This window comes from Furipterus horrens, unplaced genomic scaffold (assembly GCF_987537825.1).
Source record: "Furipterus horrens unplaced genomic scaffold, mFurHor1.1.pri manual_scaffold_6, whole genome shotgun sequence".
Classification (NCBI taxonomy): domain Eukaryota; kingdom Metazoa; phylum Chordata; class Mammalia; order Chiroptera; family Furipteridae; genus Furipterus; species Furipterus horrens.
Window position 1 is genome coordinate 163,889,677 of NW_028327176.1, and position 25,507 is coordinate 163,915,183.

The 25,507-nt window shown below is 37.5% G+C and overlaps 1 protein-coding gene across 3 annotated transcripts; it reads left to right on the plus strand.

Annotated features, from left to right (window-relative positions):
- The first annotated feature begins 3,425 nt into the window (after positions 1-3,425).
- RNF146 (ring finger protein 146) lies at positions 3,426-23,443 on the plus strand. 3 transcript variants are annotated; one of them, XM_090280646.1, is made up of 4 exons: positions 3,426-3,524; positions 12,184-12,292; positions 20,422-20,581; positions 22,034-23,443. In XM_090280646.1, exon 4 carries the CDS (start codon positions 22,035-22,037, stop codon positions 23,109-23,111), a length of 1,077 nt encoding a protein of 358 aa, XP_090136772.1. In that variant the 5' UTR covers positions 3,426-3,524; positions 12,184-12,292; positions 20,422-20,581; position 22,034; the 3' UTR covers positions 23,112-23,443. The 3 variants fall into 3 exon arrangements, with proteins under 3 accessions (XP_090136772.1, XP_090136769.1, XP_090136770.1); XM_090280643.1 differs by lacking the exon at positions 20,422-20,581; XM_090280644.1 differs by lacking the exon at positions 20,422-20,581 and having other exon boundaries at positions 12,189-12,292.
- The last annotated feature ends 2,064 nt before the right edge of the window (positions 23,444-25,507 follow it).

A 25,507-nucleotide genomic window follows, 5' to 3' on the forward strand; every position in this document is an offset into this window, starting at 1 on the left:
AGAGAGAGAAAGTGAATGAGGTAATAAGAAATATCGGTAATGGGAGATGTCATGACTTATAATGAAATAGGGTGGCAAGTAGAGTTCTGACTGAAAATACGGCATTTGAGCACAGACATAGAGAGGAAGCTATAATGGGAAAGAGGTTCTAAACAGGGAAAAAACCACTGCAAAGACTAAGGCTGCGAGCTTGTGCAGTCTTCTTGGATCACTAAGCCGAGTGTGCAGTTTGTGAGGTCAGAGAGGTAACAAGGGGAGTCTTAGAGCCATTAAGGATTTTGGTCTTTGTTTTGGGAAGTCATGGGAGACTTCAGACAGAGGGGTGGGATGATCTGACTTCCTTTTAAATAAGTTTACTTCAGCCTCTGTTTTGGGAATAGACTCAAAGGAGAGCAGGGATGGAACCAGGAGAACCAATCCCTGGGATAGGGCAATAATCCAAATGAGAGATGATATAGGTTGTAGCAGAGGTGGTAAGTAGTTGGAGTCTAAGTGTGTTTTGAAGGAAGAACCAACAGATTATTTGCAAAATGGACCCGGGACATAGAAGAGAAGTTTGGACAAGGAAGGAGGGAGCTATTCATTGAAATGACTAAGATTACAGGTGTGACTGAGAGTTAGAAATCTGAATGGGTGCTTTAGTGGGATTCCTATTGATTCCTGCTTGCAGATGGATAAAGAGATAGACATATAGAATATAAATTATAATATTTAGTGACCCTGTTCTAAATATGTGCCCAGAGCAACTGAAGAACTGTGAATAACTTTTCCTAAATTAAAAGTATTTATGGATCAGGAAGCATACTTGTGTTCTGATTCCAGTTCTATTTTTAACAAGAAAGTCTTTAAGCAAGTCAGTTAACTTTGTTATATCTGTTTCATAATTGAAAAATAAAGAACTGAACTAGGTGAACTCTGATAGTTGCTGTCTAGATTCAAATCCTAGCTGTACATGTGTCTGTAAAGTGGGAATAACAATAGTCTCTACATCATAGTTTATTGTGAGCTAACATGTGTAAAGCACTTCAAACCCTTGCATGTTTTTATTTAATAGTAGTAGCATCTCTTCAAGCTAGAATCTTCAAGTATAGATCAAATTTTTGCTGTTACGTGTTCATGGGGTATGTAGGGTAGAAGGGTAAAACTGGATGGTTAAGGAGAGCATAAAGGTAGGGGATTAAGTGTAAAGCTAGAGAACAATTCACTATTACTACATTCAAAGAAGTTATACAAATATTGCTTTTACTTACATGAGTAAGCATCACAGAACTAGATGGTATTCTTCAAGAATTGGTTTCATACTGATATATACCTCTTATGAATAAGAACCTTGAAAACATTCATTTCAGAGGAATATAAGAAAATGTACTCATTGATATATTTAAGGACACTGAAAAGTTCCAACCTTGAATAAAAAGTTAATGAGATCTCAAATGCAACAACAATACAAGTAAGAAGACACTAGTGTGGAATGTTTGTCTTTTAAAAGACAAAAAGGAGAACTGGACTGGTACCTGCAAAAAACAAAACAAAATAAAAACAAACTAGACCACCAACTTACACCGTACACCAGAATAAACTCAAAATGGACAAAGAACTTAAATATAAGCCTTGATACCATAAAGGTCCTAGCAGAAAACAGAAGCAGTAAAATTTCAGATATCCCACGCAGTAATATTTTTGCCAATATATCTCCTAGGGCAAGGGAAATAAAGGGAAAAAAAATGGAACTACATCAAATAAAAAAGCTTCTGCATGGCTAAAGAAACCACCATCAAAATGAAAAGGGAACCAACCGTATGGGAGAACATATTTGCCAATGATACATCGGACAAAGGTTTAATCTCCAAAATACATAAAGAACTCATATGACTCAACACCAGGAAGACAAACAGTCCAGTTAAAAAATGGGCAAAGGAACTGAATAGATACTTCTCTAAGGAGGACATAGAAATAGTCCACAGACATATGAAAGGAAGCTCAACATCACTAACCATCAGAGGGATACAAATTAAAAACCACAATGAGATACCACCTCACACTGGTCAAAATGGCCATCATTAAAAAATTGACAACAACAAGTACAGTGAGGATACAGAGAAAAGGGAACCCTGGTGCACTGTTGGTGGGAATGCAGACTGGTGCAGCCTCTGTGGGAAACAGTATGGAATTTCCTCAAAAAACTAAAAATAGAACTGCCTTTTGGCCCAGTGATCCCACTGCTTGGATTATATCCTAAGCATCCTGAAACACCAATTCAAAGGAACCTATGCGGCCCAATGTTCATAGCAGCGCTTTTTACAGTAGCCAAGAGCTGGAAACAGCCTAAGCGCCCATCAGTGTATGAGTGGATCAAAAAACTGGTACATTTACACAGTGGAATACTATGCAGCTGAAAGAAAGAACTCCTACCTTTTGCGACAGCATGGATGGAACTGGAGAGGATTATGCTAAGTGAAATAAGCTGGTCAGTGAAAGACAAATACCAAATGATATCAATTATAATAGGAATTGAATGAACAAAATAAATTAATGAGCAAAACAGAATCATAAACAGAAACACGGAACAGACTGACAGCAGCCAGAGGGAAGAGGAATAGTAGTGGAAAGAAGGGGAAGGGTCTAGTCAAAGAACATGCATGAATGATCCATGGACACGAACAACAGTGTGGGGATTAACTGTGGTGGAGGGGCAGAGGAGGACAAAAGTGGAAAAAATATTTTAAAGTAAATAAATAAACAAAAATAAATAAATAAATGACAAAAAGTATGCTCTTCCACCCCCTTCATTTCACTATATATTAATAAAATACCGTCAGTTCCATAAAGGGTAAAGTATATGCTAAAATGAAATGGAGGATATTGCCTTGATTTTGATGTTTTAAAACCACATGCATACAACAAAACATTTGTTTAGTTGTAGATTCTTATTATAATTAATCTCTTCCTCCAGCTTCCTCTGCCTACTCTAAGAAAAATGGGTCCAAAATGAACGATGCACTTTTTCCCCATTAAATTGCTCAATCTCTCAGAAAATGTCCAAGAGGACTTTATTTTTTTTTCCCGAAACGAGAACAAGCAGTATTCGCCAGTGGCTGTTCACCCCCAAATCCACTCAGGCTTCTTCTGGGTCTGGAATCAAGGTTTCTGAGCAGCACCACCTGCTGGTCCTGTGCATGTTTTCCTTCCTAGACCCCAAATCTCTCTCTGCGGGACCCGCACTCTTTCAGTCTTCGGCACCCAATTACAACTACAGCAAAACATAAACCACTTAGAAGGACCCGGACAGTGAAGCTGCACATCCGCAAAGGCAGGCGGTTGCGGGCGGCCAGCAGCGCGCCCGGAGGGCCCGGCGAGCTGGGGCTGGGCGGGGCGGAGGCAAGCTCCGGGCTGCGCAGCAGCGCAGTTTCCGCCCCCCGCGACGCGACGAGCGGTCACGTGACGGCTGCGCGCGTCCCCAGCCGCTGCGGGCTCCGAGGCCGAGGAGAAAAGGCTGCGAGGCGGCCCGGGCTGTGGCCGGAGAGGTGGGAGTCCGGGGTGAACTCCTTGCGGGGGGCAGGGTGAAAGTCAGCCACTCCGGGGTCCTAACTCTGGGAGAGGAGTGCTGGCCCGCGCTGTCACGCCCAACCGCGACAGGCTCCGGGGCGGCCCTGCGCTCCAGGCCTGAGAGGGGCGGCGGCGGGGTCAGGGGCCGGTACGGAGGGGGACGCCCTTGGGCAGGCGCGGCAGCCGCTGCCCACCCCGAGACTGGATGGGCTGGGCCAGCTTAGCCCTTTCCGGCGCCCCCACCGTGGCTGCTGTCGCAGACAAGGAGACTGTGACGGGCTGTGCTTTGCCAGCGACCGCCGCAGCCCCTGTCCTGGTGGACGGCCCGGAGCTGGTCACGGTCTGGGTGCGAGAGGCGGAGCAGCGGCCATGACTGCGCAGCCTCTTCCGCCGGGGTCTTAGTCACTGCTTTCGGTGGCAGCCAGGTCCCTCTCGACTCTCCGGGCAGTGGTGTCCTTCTGGCCTCAGATTTAGGGACGCCCATGGTTTGGGGGTGTTCCCTGTTTCCCGTGTGGAGGCCTCTAAGCGGGCCTTGGGTAAGATCGCAGCCAGGATGTACATATCGTCCCTGCATTTTGTCCTTTTCCGGAGTGTCTTTGGCTGCTGCTCTCTTCCTTCTCCCCCTTCCCTTGCTCAGTGTCTGGGTCTTGCCTGACACGAAGAGTAGTACCCCTACGTTGTCCTGGTTAAGCCCAGCGCTGCATGGTCTGAGTTGTTTTGATGATGATTAAAGCATCGGAACAATTAAGAGATCTCTACCGGCTGAGCGCCCAAAACCTCAGTGCATCTTAAAGCGGAGGCTGTTGCTTTGTTCTTCTGGTTGCTGGTGTCGGAGTTCTCTCCCTACTCCCCATCCCGTCTGAAAGAGGACGGGTCTCCCATTGTTGTCCCTATTTTACTTTTCCATAGGCTTCTTGAGAAAGGCTGCAAAATTGTTCTGAGTTTACACGAACACATTCTGGCAACTAGATTTTTTATCCCTCCGTATCCGTTTTCGTCTGTGTTTTTATTTCATTTTCCTAAATGCCATTTTACTGAGCAGTTATTTCGCAAGTTTTTGAAAGTACGTACATTTTAAGTAACATTTTTGTAATAGTGAAACGAATTGAGGAAAAAAACAAAAAATGTTAGAAAACGCTTTGTTTCTATGATTGACATTTCAGGTGCCCCCTCCCCCGTGTTTACTTTTAAATAGGATGTGAAAGTATAAATTGGCATTGAAAGCAACACAGAGAATTCGGAAGACTTAAGACTCTTTACATAAGTGCATCTATAATTAGATTTTTAAAAGATGTGGTATGATATTTAGGACACATGAAGGAAATGATCTGCACAAATAGGATTTATAATACTGACTTTGATGTTTTTGTGACCAGCAGATACTGTTTGTGATGAGTACCTGGGTGTTCCAAAAACACATGAAAATAGGTCAAGTACATATAATTTAAAAGAGAAATCAGGAGAGTGAAAACCACTCTAGAAATAGGTTTTGGATGTGTTTGCTTTAGTTTTGTATACCTCAAATTGAACTATTTTGTTAAGCCCAATCTTTTGATTTAGAATTTATGTTTCAAATGGGACACTAAATTGTGGGCAACATGAAAATAACAGTGGCTATTTGAATGTTTTTGTTATTTACTGTTTTTATTAAAAGCTTGGTAATACTATAATTTTCAGGAAATTATATTTCTAGAGAGCTGGCTATTAGACAAGTAAAAAAGGAAGGTAGACATCTATCAACTGGTAAAATAGTTTGTTTCAGTTCCTACCAGCTTGATTCACCAGAGAAGGGGGCAGTTTTTTTCTTAATGATCCAAAAATGATTTCTTGATTTAGCAGAAGAAAAAGATAGTATTAAATCTGTTCATGATATTGGTCTGCTTAGATAATATTATTTTATGTATTAGTTATTTGCTAGCATGAAACATGTGACACGCTGTCAGTTGGATATTTGAATTTTTTTTTTCCTAGTGTAGTAACAAGGTGCTGAACCTTTTCCATTCTCTTGCCTGGTATCTCATTGTGCCTAGGGAATCTGAATTTATGAAAAACAGGTTGGATTAGAAGCAATCTTTGTGGGTATGGAAACCATCTTAACATTCTGCTGTAACCCCTTGTACTTATTTATGGACTATTTAGTGTCTTTTGGGATAATTAAAACAAAACTTAAAGTATTTAGAATTTAGAAGTACCGAAGTATAGAGTAGGACGAAATAACTAATACATGGCAGTTATGACTTGACTAAGGTCGCGCAGATGATTAGCAGAGCCTTTCTTATTTACAGAATCACGGCAGGTTTTGAAATTTATTTGGTTAGATTAAAAGACAATATTTGTTCACATTCACATCTCATGTTTTGTTAAAATGCAAAGCCTGTTTTGAGGGCTGAAAATGTGAAGGTTTTATGTTCGAGTATGAAGATTGTGAAGGCTATAGCTAGCCATCCAGTAATGTTTTCTAAGGGGCTATACAATAAGGGAAATTATTTTTAAAAATAAAGTATTGTACCCTGTGTAGTTGAAATGAGTTTTCATAGGACACTTTTGTTTCCCATTATGACTTGTGCTTTCTGTAAGCTGATTTAGCCCTTTGAGTGCCAACGTTGCTATGAGCAACGCTGACAAATTTTCCCAAAAGTGCCAGCATCGCCCCCAGTGACTCTTCTCGATGGCTATAAATATAAATAACAATGGAATAATGCATATTTTATGTTTTGTTCTCTTTTTTGTGTGTGCCTCAGGTTATATATTAATATAACTTTTTCAGCAAATTATTATGAATAATAATGTTTTTATAGACATTTTTCATAAACTCTGCATTTCGCAACAAAATAGCCTGTCATTACACAGATTTTAGCAATTACGCATGGCACTCAAAAGGTTAATAGGGTCTGAGAGGGAGAACTAAAAATGGAAACATCAGGGCATTTCGTTACATCTCTATTTGGGACTTTTTTTTTTAAGAAATAAAAAGATGTATATGCTAAATTACAACACATCTCTTCCTTCTTTTACTGGTCCTTTTCTTCTTCCTCTTCCTCTTTTTCTTCTCTCCCTCCTCCTTCATATACCCAGAATTCAAAGGTTTGAAGTATTTTTCTTTTCTGTCACTGATAGCTTTTATATTGAATATTCCTGTTTATACATTTTGAATAAACAAAGAGTAGAAACTTTTGTTGTATTAGTAATTGGAAAAACAGGAAGTCTTCAAATCTCTAATTTTATGTTTATCTTTGATTCTTTAAAAAGATCTTTATTTAAATCCACCATCTGAAAAAGAAACTTGAGTTTTTTTTAATCTTGTGACTGACTTGAAAAGTGGAATTGTAATTAATACTAGATATTTTCAGAGAAGATAAGTTTAAGCAAATAATAGGAGTGTAAATTTGTTGAGTGGCCAGAAGTTATAAATAATACAATATTACTTTATTTTCAGTTATTAAAAATTGGTTGAGTGGGTAAGTGATTTAAATTCACTGATGATCTCTAAACTCACACATTTTTAAATGTCGATGTCACTTTTTTACCTTCAGAACTGTTGGAGAGAAATATCTAATTTAGTTTAAATCTTTTCTCTTCCTATGCTTTTTATGTTACCTTCCTAACCATTTCTGTATAGCTTTGCGCCTACGGAAGGAATCTTAACCCATTAACTCATTGGTATTTACATGGCAAGATTTTGTGGAAGTTTTACTTAATCGTGATCCATAAATTGTATTGAGTTTGGTGTATAATTTATAAATCCTTAATTGCAGCAGAAATTATGTATGTTTGAATTGTTTATGTTCGCCAGATTATTTCTGGCCTGTAGTTAGAATTACACTATTCTATTTTTGGTTGAAAATTACACTATTCTATTTTTGGTTGAAAGTAAAAGCCTCTCCCTCCCCACCCCCATTAAAGAAAAAAAATCTTTGGTTTCAAATGTAGAAGTTTTCTGAGGGCTACTACATGTTAGTTCTGAATATTACATTCTATGCCTTATTCTGTGCCCATTTGGTATTGTAAATTGCAGAGGTTGGAGTTAATGGATCAGTTTGGCAGAATTGGGACTACCTAAATCTGTCAGATTTTATCACAACAGAATAGGCAATTTTGTTTTTTTATCTGTGCCAGTAAAAGTGTGGTAGAGTAACATGAAGTTCATTTTCTTTCTTCAAAGATTCTTGTAGTAAGTAGCTAGTTGTGTATTAAAAAATTGTTAATATGCAAGATATTCTAAACCTATACTGTCCAATATTGTGGCCACTAAGTCATATTGAGCTGTTGAGTACTTGATATGTGGCTAGTCTGAACTGAATTGTGCTGTAAATGTAAAAAGCACACTGCATTTGAGAGAATGTACAGACATTTAAGAATATAAAATAGCACATTAATAATTTCTTGACATTGAATATATATGGAAATGGTAATGTTTTGAATATAGTAAGTTAAATAAAATACATTTAAAAAATTAACTATACCTGTTTCTTTTTATTGTTCATAATACTGCTAATAGTTTGAATTTACATATGTGGCTTGCATCATATTTCTGTTACATATTGCTATTCTAGACCTTTTCTCTGAGATAGTACACTGAAGAAAAGATTGTTTTGAAAGATACTTGAGTCCGAATGCCATCTCCCAGTATTGATTTTGGGTTAAATCTTTGTGAACTTGGGATTCCTCATTTATAAAATGGGTTCAGTCATATCTCACAGGGTTGTTTTAAATATTTAGTGATAAAGGTCTAATAGTTTTCCAAACTTTAATATGCATGTGAATCACCTGAAGATCTGATTCTGTGGGTGTGGAGTGGGGCTCCAGATTTTTCATTTGTAAGGAACTCCCAGCTAATGCTGATATTATTGGTTGGGGATCACAGTTTGCATAACTAATATCTAGATTACTACATGGATTTCTATTCATTTTCCTTCTCTTGGTTATTATTCATTTAGAGTCTACTTTGGAAATTATCCATATGATATAGAAGTTGGAAAAGTTACCGTAACTTGCAAGATTTACTAAAATGTGTTTTCCCATGGATTTTTATCTGCATTCTGGAGAATTCATTGCCAGTGAACAATAGAAGGGTAAATCTTGTGCTCATCAAAAGATGTAATGGTGGCTTGAATCTTATAAATGTAGTAACTACCACTGTTAAATTTTAAGTTCTTTAAAGAAAGGATTAGAACTTAGATATCTTTATATTTTCTGTGGCTGGTGCCTTGTTCACAATTAGAACTCAAATGTTGTGATATGTGAGTAAATAAGTTTAGATTTTTGATCTTTTAGTTCTCTCAACAGTTATTTTAGCAAGTTAGCTTTTCATTCATCCAAGAAATGTCAGTTCAAGTAAATGAGCTCTAGATAGGACAGGAAAGAAAACGAGATCGGGAACTGGATAAAGGAAAAGTGGTGGTCAAGAGACTGGAAGTCCCCATGAAATTAAAGAGCAGGTGTGGGAATGAGTGAGTGAGTGATCTGGAAGCACCAGAGCTTGTGATCTGAGAATGAGACAAGATTTTAGAGAGGCAGCAGTAGTAGGTGGCAAACGTAGCCATCATATTTTGTTGCTGGAGGAAGGGGGTGAAGTTCTTTGAATTTAGGATTTTAGGAATTAGAAACCGAGGACAGTGTTTCTCAGAATGTGTATGAAGTACTACCTGCATCAGTATCACTTGAAGTGAGATTCCTGGGCTTCAACCCATGTCTGTTGGCCTAGAATCTCTAGGGTTAGGGCCAGAGGATGCATATTTCTAACAAGCAGTCTCAGTGCGGCAAGTTTAAGAACCTCTGAGTTCAGTGTTGGATGATTCATTCCCAGGGATATTTAAATAGGTTCATAGTGCTGTATCAGGAGTTAGCTTGAAGAGAATAACTGATAGTGAGAACATTAAGTCATTGCCTTCGAGAGAACCGCTATTGGTGGTTATCGCCAGTGGTGGAGACTTCAAAGAATAAGTATTTTGTTAAGAGGAATGATGTTAGAATAGTAGAATGTTTCCTCCTGTCCTTTGTGTGAAAAAGGGCAGTTTCTGTTTTGAGTAAGAGTCTTCTGTGGTGCCCTTGAAGTTATAGGCACCTAGAGGGTAAAGAAAAAGGGTTGAGTGGAGGGGAAATCAGGACAGTGTAGTTCATACCATGTAAAGACTAAGTTCTAAAGTCAGAATAAAACAAAAAGGTTACTTAGAAACCCTATTTAGTCAGTTACTTTTGAAAACTATCTAGTTTTGAAACATTGTTATTTTGTTTAACATTTGGTGGGATAAGCTAACTTGTACTTTAAGGCCATGTATCATATTGAAAATATTTATCTTTAAACACTGACATACCAGATTTTTTAGTGAGATAGATTCCCACACTATGAGAGGCATATGGAACTGAAAGGAGATTCAGGTTTCTCCTTTCTTGGGGTTGCTGTGAGGCTCATCATTTCTTCACTCATTGTGTGTCTTGATTCCAAGTTCTGTGTAATATGCTGCCTTCTGCACTGGGCATGGGGAAGTAGAAGGAGGAAGTATTAAATGAGAAGAAAGAGGACTGATGACATGATGTTTTGTTGGTGCCTGTGGATCTTCTGGACCGGAGGCATCTTGAGAAGTTTGGCCCAAGTGTTGTAAACTTGGACACACATAGATTAGCAGGAGCTGTTTATGTGTGTGAGCTTATTTACACACACACTGTCTCCTTGTAGGAAGGCGATGACTATATGGGCTACTTTATCTATATAGAACTTGTTTCACTTAAAATATTATTACTGTAAAATATAAATAATGAAAAACTTACTATTTTAACCATTTTAAGTCTACAGTTCAGTGTCATTAATTTCATTTACAATGTTGTGCACCCATTACCACTGTAAATTTCCACAACTTTTTAATCACTCAGACAAAAACTGTACCCTCTCTGTAGCTGCTGGTAACCTCTAATCTATTTTTTGTCTTTGAATTTGCCTATTTTTAATATTTCATGTAAGTGCAAACGTATATAAATTGATGTGCAAGTATCTTGAGTCCCTGTTTTTAGTTCCTTTAGATATATACCTGGGAGTGGAATTGTTGGATTCATTAAATGGTAATCTTATGTTTAACTTTCTTGAGGACCCATCAAACTGTTCTCCATAGTGGCTACACCCTTTTTCATTCCCACCAACACTATGCAAGGGTTCCAATTTCTCCATCCACACCAGTGCTCATTTTCTTTTTCTGTTTGTTTAAATTATAGCCATCCAAAGAGATCTGAAATGGCATGTACTTAACAGTTTTCATTTACATTTTCCTAATAACTAATAATGTTGAGCATCTTTTCACGTACTTATTGGCCATTTCTGAATATTCTTTGAGGAAATGTCTATTCAAGTCATTTGCCCACTAAAAATTTTTTCTTTTGTATTTTTGTTGTTGAGTTATAGGAATTCTTTATCTATTCTAAATATTAAGCCCTTTTTAGAGATCTAGTCTCCCATAATGTAGATTGTCATTTTACTTGCTTGACAGTGGCCTTTAATGCCCGAAAGGTTTAATTTTGAGGAAATCTAATTTATCTATTTTTTTTCTTCTTTTGCTCATGCATTTGGTGTCACATCTAGGAATCTGTTGCCAATTCTAGATTATGGAGATTTACCTCTAATGTTTTCTCCTAAGACTTGTATGGTTTAACTGTTATGTCAGGGTTATTGATCCATTTTGAGTTTATTTTGTATGTGGTGTGAAGTTGGGGTCTGGGTTTCACTTTTTGCACGTGATAATTCAATTGTCCCAGCGTTTGTTGAAGAGGCTATTCTTTCCCTACCAAATGGAATTGGCACCCTTTTTGAAAATGAGTTGACCTTAGATATGTGGGTTTATTTCTGGACTTCTTTTGTTGCCTCATTTGTCTATTGTTATGCCAATACAACGTTGTCTTGATTACTGTAGCTTTGTAGTAAGTTTTGAAATCAGGAAATGTGTGTTCTCCAGCTTTGTTCTTTTTTTTTTCTCCCATGATTGTTTTGGCTGTTTAGGGCCCCTCACAGTTCCTTGTCAATTTGAGAATTGGCGCTTCTATTTCTGCAAAAAAGGCTGTTGGAGTTTTTAGAAGAATGTTGAGTCTGTGCATTTTGAGTGGTAGTATCATCTTTGTGCTCTTCCAATTCATGAACTCTAGTTGTCGGTACATTTATTTTGCTCTTTAATTTTTTTCAGCGGCTGGTGATGTTGATTCCTAAGTGTTTTATTCTTTTAGCTGCTATTATAAATGGAATTGTTTTCTTGAGTTCCTTTTTGGATTGTTGACTTCAAGGTATAAAAACAAAACTGACTTTTGTGCCCTGAACTTGTAACCTGCTGCTGAATTTGTGTACTATCTCTAGTAGCTTTCTTGTGGATTCTTTGGGATATTCTGTATAAAGAATAGATATAGTTTTACTATCTCTGCAAACAGAGGTAGTTTAACTTCTTTCTTAGTAATTTGTATAGTTTTTAATAACTTTTCAAGTCAAATTGCTCTGGTTAGAACTTTTAGTATAGTGTTGAATAGCAGTGGTAAAAACAGGTATCTTTGTCTTGAAATTTGCCACTGAATTATGTTAAATGAAAGAATCATACATAATTGAATAATTTTGTTGATCTTAATTAGTCTGTAGAGAACTTGATGTTGAATTTTTTTCTTTTGCAGCATAGGATGATCCAGCAGTGGAAGAGAAAATACTACATACTGGCTGACTGGTGGTAAAGATGATGTCTTTTTTTGTGTGACAAACGTCTGTAGGATCTATATTAGATATGTAAGTATGGCATCATGGTTTTTCCAAAGCTACAGTAAATTAAGTATACTGGGATAAAGTGCAATAAATCAAATATCTGTCATTTCTAATTTTACAAAATTGACTTTTAGATGTTTTATTGAGTTAGCAATTTTACTTATATTAAATTATTCCTAATGTAGATTCCCCAAAATCTCATAGGTAAGAGTCTCTAAAAAGTGAAACTGAAGAGAGAAAATTTACTCATACAAGGCCAAAGTAGAAAGATCTCCCAATTTCTTCTAGGTTCTTCTTTCTCTTTACATAGTAATTTATTTACTTAAATAACCAAGCTAGGTAGACGGTATCAGCTTTTATAAATAACAGGGACTTATGGGTTATGACACACTAGTTACTAAAAACTTGTTTTGCTAAATTCAAGTGATTTTTAAAAAAATTTGATACATTATTGCATTTTAATTTACATTGAATTCCCTCTAATCCCCAGTTTTACTAGTTGTTTTCTTATCATTTAGTCTTTTAAAATATGCTGTAAAACATTACACTACCTTAATCTTGCCCATATTGAACTTCATTCTATCCTGGATGAAACATTTTTATACAATCAACATCATACTTACATCTTCCAAGTTAATATGAACACTGTCCTGCTTGATTTTACTAATGAAAAATGCAGTGAACATTTTACTGACTTTTGCAATCTTGGTGGTTAGTGTTTAAAATACTGGACAAAAAAGTGACTCGTGCATATTATTTCATATGTTCTTCTAGTTCGATATACAACCACGCCATGTACTTTTCCAATATGATGCTTTGACTAAATACACTCATTAAAAGTGGGACCATATCATTCTTAGTGTTGAAAATTTCATAAAAAATGAAATCAGTAAGCATTTTTCTTTGCAATTAGGGCAAATATATCTTTTACTTAATCCTATTCATGTTATCAGCCCTGGCTGGTTTGGCTCAGTGGATTGAGCGTCGGCCTGCGAGCTAAGTGTCGCTGGTTCGATCTTCCAGTCAGGGCACATCAGAGAAGGAAAACTCTGACTCCAAAAAACCTCCGCTGCCTTGCGGCATACCTCTTCAGGGGAAAGGCTAAGGGAGTAAACCCCGACAGAAAATCCGGAGCCGGAGTCCCTAAGGCGGTTTGACGTTGTAGTCAACACCGGCAACTCCTGCGGCGCACCTGAAGCCAAGCTGTATTGACTCCGTCTTTCCCTTGGACCCTTCAGCTGCGAAGAGAGGGGGGGTCTGCTGCATGGGCAACAGCAGACCCTCCATATCACCCTGCCCAGGCTCTGTAGCTTCAGCTTCACTGGAGAGGACACTCCAGCGTCATCGCAAGATGTCGATTCAACACGGGAGGAGACAGATACCGTGTCACTCCCGAGTCAGACTGCACAGCCATTCTCGGCGGTGCAGATAGACTCTTAAGAAGCTACACCATCGTCTCTCGAGACGGATGGCTGCCAACGATTCATGTTATCTGTCTGTCTGTTATCTATCTATTTTTTAATCCTATAGTCTAGGTTCTGGCTGTCAAAAGACTTAGACTATGGTCTAGTAAGTGAGACAGAAATATAAAATTAATAATTAAACAGAAAGAACTGCCATACTGAGTAGCAATAAAATGCTTTTGGAACTAAGAGCATTTATTCGCAACTTAAGGGTTCAGAGTGAATAGGAGAACTTTTGGCTTGATCTTAAAAAATCAATCGAATTTTAACAATCAAAATTAGGAAATGTCTTTCAAGTCAAGGGAATGAGGAAAGGCACAGCTGCCTAAACGTCAAGGCATCGTAGGGGAGTCAGGAAGCCACCCTAAGTAGGAAAGTGGGGTGGGAGAGAGAGACTTTAAAGTTAATAAAGGGAATGAATGCATGTTTGATTAGCCCCTACTATGTTGCCATGTTCTTACTTGATATTTTACGTGGATTATTGAAATTAATCACTGTGAAAAATAGTAGTAGCCTCATTTACTGGTCAAGTAGCAGAATTAGATGATTTTTATCGGTGTTTACCACATTTCTGAGTTAATTCCCTTGGGGCACTTATTAAACAAAAGACAAGTTTTTAGATTCTAACCCAGTTAAGTCTAGATTTCCAGGGGAGAACACACCAGCTTATTCTTACCCTTAGAGAAGCTTGGGAAATGCTGTTTTGGTCAATGTAGTGAGAATAAATGTGGAACCAGGACTTGAACTAATTCTATATCATTCTGAAGGCTATGTCAGTGTACTTAAGCCACTGCTTAGGAATTTGCATTAGATTATGTAGGCAGTAGAAACCTATTAAAAATTGAGTGGAGAGAAGATTTAATTAGACATTATTGAACTGAGAAAAGATGAAGAAAGGCTGAAGTCAAGGGAGGTCAACTGGGAGGTCAATATTCTGTACAAGAGTATGTCCAGGCACAGAATTGGGGTCACAGGCTTTGGGAATGTGGGAACACATTGTAAAGATGTTTCTGTCATAGAAAAGAGAATGGCCAAGGAATAAGGGAGCAGTGAGGATGGTTCAAAGTTCTTTATACGATAAAGATCAAAGGAAGAAGACACAGATTTAAGGGAGGCAGATTATTTTGTTTTTAGTTATGTTTGGTTTCACATACCTGGAGAATACAGAGGTAGACTTTTTGAATACACAATTGAAAATATAGGTCTTAGGTGGAACAGTTCTGGGTATTAGATGTTGGGAGTCATGTAAGTATACATATTTGTTGGAAATACTCAGTAGATTCCCTAGGTATAGAATGTAATGTGAAAATAGGGTCACCCACAGAGCCTTTATGAGGAATACTGGTATATAAGGGAAGCTAGATAAGACAGAGAAAATGAAATAGGAGAACTGGAAGAGAGTACCATCATGAAAATGAAGAATAGGACTTTTAGAAAAAGAGCCCTCACTGTTGTGGCTTAGTTAGTTGGGCAAACTCCCACAAAGTTAAAGCTCACTTGTTCAACTCCTGGTCAGGGCACATGGCCTGGGCTGTGGGTTCAGTCCCCAGTCAACACTTGTATGAAAGGCAGCTGATAGATGTTTTTCTCTCACATTGATGTTTCTCTCCCTCTCTCTCCCTCCCTTCTCTTCTCTGTAAAAATAAATAATGAAACCTTAAAAAAAAACTTAGAAAAAGAAATCAGTGGTCAATGTGATCATATAGATTTAGTCTGAAGGAGGCCATCATAGACTTAGCATGTTAGTTGAATTTAAAATTTAGAGGCAGGAATATTGTTCAGAATTTTGGAGGAACTGGGATGGTTCTAACACCAGAAATTGAGGAGTTATCTTGGAAAAAACTAGCACTGCCCTATCCTGATCCAAGAGGAATGATGATAATGAAAAGTGAAAATAAAGATAAATTTTGAGAACTAATTTTTATCTGATGTCGTAATGATAAGGGGGTCCAGGATATCTCTTAAGAGGTTAGAGGAGTTTTATAAATAGCCTGTTGGCTATTATAGGAAAAATAAGACATCATCGCTGAGTAAAAAGTTACTGATCATAGGCTTGATGATCTCTGGGAAAGCAAAATGGCTAACCAGTGTGTGGTGCTTGCAATTTATGCACTATATCTTTCACTACAAAAGTGGAGATTTTCCTGAGTTGAAGAGTAACTTTTATAAGTCCTCTCCTTGCTTGACTGTTCCCTTTTTGCAAGTGTCTCCCCTCATGGCTTTGGTGGTGGTCTCTCTTCCCTATTCCTCTGTGACCATTTTTTATATCCTTTGCAAAGGGGAGACTCCAAAAACCCCAGATTTATTTATAAAAAATTATATATTTATTCTTACAAGTCACCTTCAAAGTACTCCTCCATTTGATGCAATACACCTATGAGGACTTTTTCCCACTGCTCAAAACAGTTTCTGAACTCATCAGTTTTGATATCTTTTGGTGTGTCTGCCATTTTTTGTGTCACCTCTTCCACATTGGCAAAGCATTTCCCTTTGAGGACTTTTTTTCATCCAGGGAAACAAAAAAAGTCTCTTGGTATCAGATCAGGTCAGTGAGTAGGCAGGATGGGGCACGGGGGTCATGCAGTTTTGAGGCAAAAACTGCTGAACTCTCAGCATGGTATGGGCAGGTATGCTGTTAAATCACCCATCATGAAATGGGCAAACGCATTGAGTCTTCAAAATATTTCACTGAAGCCTCTCACAACAACACCAGCTGGTGCACTGATACAGATGGGTTCCTAGAACACTCACCTAGTGGGGGAAGCCTGTACTACAAGGGGCCCACCTCCAGAAAATAATTCTGGGTTTTTCTGGGTTCCCCCTCATGTTTTTCCTCACTTAGAAATGTTGGGGTAACACAAGGTTCTGTGATTGGCCCTTTTGTCTGCTGTCTCTACAAATTTAATTTGGGCACCAATCCATTTTCATGTCTCCAAGAACCATGTATGTATTGGTGACTCATCAGACTTCTTTCAGCTTAGATTTCTTTGGAGTACTAGTCCCGTAAATTCAGCTTTCTTCTATCCATCTTCATCTGGCAACTTTATAATTATCTCAGAATTATTATATGAGACAACACTCTTCAAATTCTGTATCTTGGATATAGTACCACCACTCATTAATAACCAGGTGTTTTTATTTCTGTTTTCTTCCTATTTGTCATAATCTGTTGTTGGAACCTTACATCTGCAACCTCCCTCCCATTATCTTACACCTGGACTACTATAAGGAATGAGTAATCCAGGTATTGCCCCATGCCACCAAGTCTTCTTTCAAACTGCTGTCCAAATGATCTTCATAAATTACTAAATTTGACTGTCACTTCCTAACATAAAACCCTTCAGTAAATTCCTTCTGCCTCCTTAGGGGTTCTAGGTAGAACAGCTTTATAGAGATTCTTGAATCTCTTGAAATTATATGTAAGATTTCATCAAATTCTTAGTAAGTCTGTAACCTAAAAGTATTTAAGAATCATTGGAATTTGGAATAAATGTTTAAGACAGCATAATGTACAAGGTCTTAACAGCACTTCCTGCCTAGTACATTTCATCCATTCAAAATATATTCATCCCCTCCCTGTTAGTTACCATTCCTTTCTTTGTGCTCCCTGGTATCTGTTATGCCTGTTGTAAAACTAGTAAGTAATGCATGTGCTCATTAACTTATCTGCCTCTACACTTTGATGGCAAGTATTGTGCATCTCCTTCCTAGTGCCGTGGGTATTTTAGATGCTCACATACTTTCTCTGTTCAAAATGGAAAGGGAGTAAAGGGAAATATGAAAGTGACAGAGCTCTTGAGGCAGGTGATATAAATTTCATTCTTTTATCACTTTGTGAAACTCCTTAGTAACTGCTTGAAGCTCTATCTTTCCTAACATTATTGATGGTGGCTCTTCTATTTGGGTAGTCATAATTAGTTTCAAGGCAATTTCTGTAGCATTTAAGAGTGTAGACTGTGACCTCAGACCACCTAGATTTGAAACTGGCCTCATTGCTTATGAACTGAGACTGTGGCTTTGGGCTGTCACCTGAGCTTTCTGTGTCTCAGTTGCCTCATCTGAAAAATGAGTATTGGAACCATTTTAGGGTATTGTGAGGATTAGATGTAAGGAGCTTTAAATAATACCTGGCACACATTACACAACAAATGATAGTAGTTATACTTTAATGTAATAAAAATAATGCATCAACAAACACAACAGAGATTAAACACAGCACTTCCAAGATACTGTACAGTATGACAAGTTCAGAGGACTAAGGAATGGTAATTGTTAAATTTAAATTTGAAAGTTTCATTTTTAACTTGTATTAAACTTCAGACTCTTTATCTTCTAGGAGGGCTAAAGATTTGAGGAATTTTTTTCTTTTGAAAATAGTCCAAGTTTTGGGACGGACAGTGACATTCATTTTTGATAGCTCTGGACTTATCAAAAGGTAGTATGCTAACTTACTCTTTGTTCCTTTTTTTGTGTTTATAATTAGATTCTGAGCCCATACTTTAAAAAATCTGGTTTTTAATATTTGCAGTTTTTATTGCTGTCTAAAAAGTTCTTCAGCACTATGTAAGCTAAAGACATTTTTTTATTTATAGTCATTTTACCTTTTGACTAGTTGTCTTCAAGAAGATTAAACAAAACTAAGTACTTAGTGGTTTTCCCTAACTATCCATATCCCTTAAGTTTTCTGTGGGAATAAGAAGAATGAAATTTATGCTTAAAAAGTTACAATATCACATTACCAATTCAGTAAAAAAAATTTTGAAAATGAGTGTTATATATTTGTTATGTTCTTTAGCAGACTAACTTTACTCCAAATTTCTACATATTAAATTATTATTAATTTAGTAACCAGGAAATAGATTCCCTTTTTTGAAGAACCACCAAGTTTCATAAGATATTTATTAGTTGCGGAATACCTCTCTGATTAGCACTGTCTCTTTTTCAAACCCTTGCTCTACATAAAGGGGCGGGGGAGTTCTTATCTACATATTAGTATGACCCTCTGCACACGTTAGCCTCTGACCTATTTGAAGATCATTGAAACTATGCAAAATAGAGACTTTGTAGGATAGATTAAAATGGTAATACAAATAACTTTGAAGTATATCTTATGTTTTTTAGGCAGCCTAGTAGTTTGGGTTGCTTTGTCTTTATCTTGTCCTATATCTTAGTTTTATCTTATCTTCAGTTTATGCCTCATCAAGAATAATGTAAGATGTGTTCGCTAAGTTTTTTCTCCATTTCTTAGTTAGACTAACAGTATAGTTGGTGAGCTAAACAGAATCAGAATTTCAAATCTGCTGTGGCATATAGGTAGTTGAAAGTGCTTCAGGGGAAATAATGAAGTGTTAGCTGTCTGTTGTTTGTTTTCTGAGGAAATTTATCCAACTTAACTTCATTCTAATGAGAATTCCTGCTCAAACAGAATAGTTGTATAAGTGTGTTACTTTTACAGTTCATGCCTTCCCCTAGGATGGTTGTAATTGCTTTCTTTTTTTTTAATTTTTAAATTATATAGATTTATCCATGCATACAAGAATAAGGATTATATAAGATATTGATCATATTAAGCAGGGTGGAGAGTAATGTTGTAGGTTGAAAACTTTTTATAGATAAGCTAACTGCATCTGATGGAAAATTGACTTTTGGGGTCAATTTTACTTAAATACAGCAGGGTTTGAAATTATGTTTTTTTTTTTTAAGTATGGCATTTGTCCAAGTTACACCTTCAATGTTTTGTTTACATTTTACCAGACTTCTGTTTTCTTTTTAAAATTTTACAATTAATCAGTCTGTCTTCTGATTATCTTACAGCTTCCTCCCCTGCTTTTCTATCCATTATTTGACTCAGTGTCTTGCACATGTCTGCCTTGAGTCTCTTCCACTCCCAGCCTCCTCTGCACCCTATACTTTCTAACCTATATCCATCCTGTCATCTCTCACTCATCATTATTACTTCTAATAAGTATCTAACACATTTTTATTTCTGCAGGAATCAAGCCCTGTTGTGATTATATGCTTGCTCACATGTATGTTTGCTTATTCATCTTTAGATCTGTCAATACTCCACATTGTACATGGGCCACAGTAGTTGAGTAATAAAGGTTTATCTGAACCAATAAAGAAGTCCTAAGTTTTATGTCAGTGCATAAGCTTCATACATCCAGTTTGACAAATCTTGTCTTCTTTTTTCCTCTCTTTCCTCTTCAGGGCAACTTTGATATACATGTCATTTTCTCCCTTGGTCTTACATGATTGTAACATCAGTGGAGCTTTAGTGATTACAAAGCATTTTTTTTGGCTATTCTCACCTAAGTTTTATACACTCTGATATGCAGGTAAGGAAATTTAGACTAAGGGTTTAACTGCGTGCCTAAGAGTATGTAAGTAATAGAGAGACCAACACTCGGGCTTTTAGATGTATTGTCTACTGTTGGTTTCACTGTATAACACCTGCCTTTATTCAAGTTATCCTTTCTCCCTTGGCCATCTGCAATTTTTCATTATATAGTTGTCAGTATGCTGCTTCAGGGCTGACCTTTAAGTGCACTGACAGCATTTTTACACATTCTAAAGGTATGTATAAGTAAGCACCTAAAAAAAGTATCAGTCAGCTGGTCTAACTTATTTAAAATAAAATCCCTTAAAACTTATTTCATAATGTGATATATTCTTTTTTTTTTTTTTTAGGGAAAACATATTTGTTTTCTTAGCAAATTTTTGAGTGTTCTGTATGTATCTGCCATCTCCTGTATGGGAATACAGAGATGAGCCAAAAGTGACCTAGTCTCTGCCCTTATAAAGCCCACCTACCTATGGAGAAACTGACATTAACAAAATAATCACACAGGTAAGTGTAACACTGCAATTCCGTTAAGTACTAGGAATGAGAAGTGCATGGTAGTAAACAGTTTAAAAAGAAAAAAAAGTTGATTTGACCTAGTCATGGAGGCTTTGTCAAGAGGTGTATAAGATGGGGAGTAGTGTGCCCATGGAGGGTTTGGGAGGCAGTGAGTGAGATGTTCCATACAGAGGAAAGCTAGTATTGGAGAGAGTAGCCAGTGTAGCTGGAAGGCCGATCGAGGGGAAGAGTCAGGTGAGGTGAGGCTGGCATGGGAGTTGGGGGCCAGACCATTCCGGGCATGTAGATCCTGGTCTTTATCCTAAAATCAACTTTTTAAGCAAGAGGTAAAGTTGAACGAATTTAAAGGCATACACACTAATTAAATAAACAATGTTCACTTGGTGGCTAGGGAAGCGTAGAGCTGGATAGTAGATGATTCAGGGGATATTTAGGAGATAAAGTGATGGCTTGCTGACATTTTGGATGGGAAAGGGTAAGAAAAGGGCAGTTTCAAGTATGGATTTCTAGCTTGAAAAAGCAGTTGGATAGTGGTGTCACTGGGGGTGCTTTTAGGAGTAAATAAGGAGGAAACATCTTGAGTTCAGTTTTTGTGCCTCAAGGCATCCAAAGAGATCTAAAGTAGTCAATTAGAAACATAGATCTGAGGCTGGAGAGAGACCTGGGCTGGTGATAATCAATTTGTGAATCATTTGTATTGTATATTGGTAACAGTTGAAGCCATTAGAGTAGATGAGATCATCTTGAAAGAGTACAGCAAGAACAGCATATGGTTTAGAAAGAGGTCACAGCAACAAAAAGAGGCCATTAAAAGAGAGTTTCATGGAGGAGAATGAAGTGCCTGGTTTAACCTGTGTTTTCAGATTGGCAGTAGGGATAGGGAACTTCTGGGATTTCAGCTTTAGTCTTAATTACATATGGTATACTTGTCAAGTACCAAAAGTATATTAACATATGGTAATATTTGCAAAGTTGACACAGTATTATCCTAAAAAACTATAAAATCATCACTTTCTGTAATTGTCATTTGAGTTACTTTCAGCCATTGTTTCTGTAACTACTCTTCAGACTGATCGTCAAAGTCAGTCTGGTATGGACTATATACATTTTTAAATCTTTGCATTTAGTTCTATCTTACAAGGTCGGTGACTGAATAAAATGGTATATTTGTTTAAAATCTGTCTGTACTTTAGTTTTTGGGGATTTTTTGGCTTAAACATTTGTGAGCCTTATGGCCTCCTGACAAGCAAAAATCAAAAGCATACAAACCAAAAAGATTTTTCTACACAAGTTAGAGTTTTTTCCTGTATTTTCATTTTTGTATCCCCATTGTGTAGTCCGTGGCTTGCATATGATAGGTGCTTTATAAGTTTTCTCTGAATTGTTGAGTTAAAAGTTAAAACATGATTTTAATACATATATTTTCTTTCATTTTCTTAGGATGGCTGGCTGTGGTGAAATTGATCACTCAGTAAACATGCTTCCTACGAACAGGAAAGCGAATGAGTCCTGTTCTAATGCTGCACCTTCTCTAACTGTCCCTGAATGTGCCATTTGTCTGCAAACATGTGTTCACCCAGTCAGTCTGCCTTGTAAGCATGTTTTCTGCTATCTGTGTGTAAAGGGAGCTTCATGGCTTGGAAAGCGATGTGCCCTCTGTCGACAAGAAATTCCTGAGGATTTCCTTGACAAGCCAACCTTACTGTCACCAGAGGAACTCAAGGCAGCAAGTAGAGGGAATGGGGATTATGCATGGTATTACGAAGGAAGAAACGGGTGGTGGCAGTATGATGAACGCACTAGTAGAGAGCTGGAAGACGCTTTTTCCAAAGGTAAAAAGAGCACTGAAATGCTGATTGCTGGATTTCTGTATGTTGCTGATCTTGAAAATATGGTTCAGTACAGGCGAAATGAACATGGACGTCGCAGGAAAATTAAGCGGGATATAATAGATATACCAAAGAAGGGAGTAGCTGGACTTAGGCTGGACTGTGATGCTAATACTGTAAACCTAGCTAGAGAGAGCTCGGCTGATGGAGCGGACAGTGTATCAGCACAGAGTGGAGCTTCTGTTCAGCCTCTAGTATCTTCTGCGAGGCCCCTGACGTCAGTAGATGGTCAGTTAACAAGCCCCGCAACACCATCCCCTGATGCAAGCACTTCTCTGGAAGACTCTTTTGCTCATTTACAACTCATTGGAGATAGCCTGGCTGAAAGGAGTCATAGAGGGGAAGGAGAAGAAGATCGTGAATTACCATCTTCAGGCAGGGTACCAGCACCAGACACTTCCACTGAAGAAACTGAATCGGATGCCAGTAGTGATAGTGAGGATGTTTCAGCGCTTGTTGCACAACACTCCTTGTCCCAACAGAGACTTTTGGTTCCTAATGCAAACCAGACAGTATCTGATCGATCAGATCGATCAGGAACTGATGGATCATTAGCAGGGGGTGCAACAGTGAGTACCGCTGTCAGATCTAGAAGGCCTGATGGACAGTGCACAGTAACTGAAGTTTAAATTTAAAGTCTTCAGCTCCACGCTCAAGGTTAAAATGGTTATCTGTAAATTTCTGCCCTCATAACATTATACTCATCCCTAGTAATACATTTTGGGAGTTGGGTGTGGGAGGGGGAACAGGAAGCGTAGACTTGTAATTAAAATGTCTAACATGTCTGTCAAGAAATTTATTTAATATAAGGAACTTGGGTGTTAATAGGTGAGTTGTTTAGTAATAACCCAGTTTTCTTGAGGTCTGTTTATTTTATAGTTTTAAAAAAATTTCTTCAGTTCTTTTGGCCAGGTGTGTGTATTTTCTGTGCAGTAATGGTCCCATCAGACTCTTGCATTTTGTCTTTTCTGCATGGATTGACTTAAAACCATTAACTAAAATTTGGCACCTATGAGATGCCTGGTATCAGTTTTAACAGGAAGCTTAATGTGAGAATACATGTGAATTTGGGATTTCAAAATAGACAAAAATTAATAGTAAAGTTACTGAAGTGGAAATGTAAAGAAAACACCTAATAACTTAATGTTTCATAACCTTGTCTGTTAACACATTTCATGGCGTTCCCATAGACTTTGCTGTCTAGTCCTTGTAGTTTGACGTTTGTCTTGATCCCGTTTTCTTTTTGATTACAAAATTTATTATTTAATAAATACTAGTTTATCAAAAATAAATTGTCTCTTACTTAGGTCTGGAAAGGGGATGGAAACATTTTGGCATTCTAGCCAAAGGTCACTAAAAATGTGGTTTCAGTTGGTGGCACTCAGCTTAAATAAGTCAGATTTTTTTCATAGGAAGTATTTAAACAGAATCTGCAGGCAATGTGCATGGAATAAATACATATAGAAGTAAACCTAAAGCCTGTGAGGCAAATTTCTTAAATAGATAGTACAAAATATATGATTTTTCTTGCCATCTTCATTAGTGGTCTAACACTCATCTGACTTAAAACAGTAGGCTTACTTATAAACAGCTTTAGTAGACAACAAATTAACTTTACACAAAATGTTGTAGAACCTGTGGCAAGGTAGGAAGTATTGGGTTAACTTGGAAATCCAGAATTTGATTCTGCAAGAAAGTAATGTAAGTTGGTCTTATATTTTCCTAACTCAAAACAGTAGGATCATGTTGGTGAAGCTTATGTAAGCTTTTAATATGATTTTGAAGTGTGAATTGAATTTTACAAATAGCAAATAAAAACTCAGTACTTTGAAATTATCTTTTACCTCTGTGATATGTTAGCATTGGGACTTAATTGTTTGGTTTGTGTTTTTTATAGTCTGTTACTGATAGAACCATGAATTTGAGCTGTGTATTTTTATTAAATTTAGTTTTAAAAGTTATAAAAGAAGAAAGGCTAGCTGCCTTTCAGGAAAAATTTTGAAATCTGATGTACAGTGCAAATGTAGGTTACAGAATGCTTCTGTGTCGCTTTGAAGCCTCAGGCAGTTTTGATATAAAATTAGACTTTACTACACAATAGTAAAATTTACTAAACAATAGTTAAGTTCCAGGGCACACAAATGAATGGCCAGCTCTGTAGTCAGCAGACCTTCCATATGCTGGCTATCATTGTTTAGTAGGTAATTTAAAATAGAAAACTAACTTTTAGAAAGATCAAATAAGGTTCCAGATTTGTAGCGGGGTGAGGTGGGGAGCATCTTTCATTCTCCATGACTTCTTTACTTCAGCTGCTTAGAGCACAGAATGATTGATGATACCTTTTCTTGTCTCCACTTCTGTTAATTTCAGGTTTCCTTAAGGTGCGTTTTTTGTTTGATAAATTATTTCCAGGTAAGACAGAACACAGATGTGAGAAAAATAACCCCAGAATAGGTTTTTTGTAGAAGCTTTTCCTTTTAAAAACTGGTCTTTGGTTATAGGCTAAGAACACATATGGGAATTGGGAAATGGGTTATAATTTTTAAGCAAAAGTGTTATATATTTTAGGGAAACATTCCAGATTTACTTGCAAATACCCAAATACAGGAGCATCCCCCCCTCCCCCCGGCCCCAATCTGTGCTTTCACTTTCTGAGGTTTCAGGTACCCAGTTAACTGCAGTCCAAAAAATATTAAATGGAAAATTCCAGAAATAAACCACAAGCTTTAAAAGGCATACTGTACTTAATGACATCTCACATTGTCCTATACCCTGCCCAGGACTTGAATCCCTTTGTCCAGTCTATCCACGCTGTATCCTCTACCCGCCTGTTGGTCACTTGGTAGCTGTCTTGGTTATCAGGGTTCCACAGTATCACAGTGCCTTTGCTGAAGTAAACCTTATTTTCTTTAATAATGCCCCCAAAGTACCAGAATAGTGCTGCTGGCAATCTAATATGTCAAAGAGAAGCAATTAAGTGCTTCTTATAAGTACAAAGGTGAGTACAGTATAATGTATTTTGAAA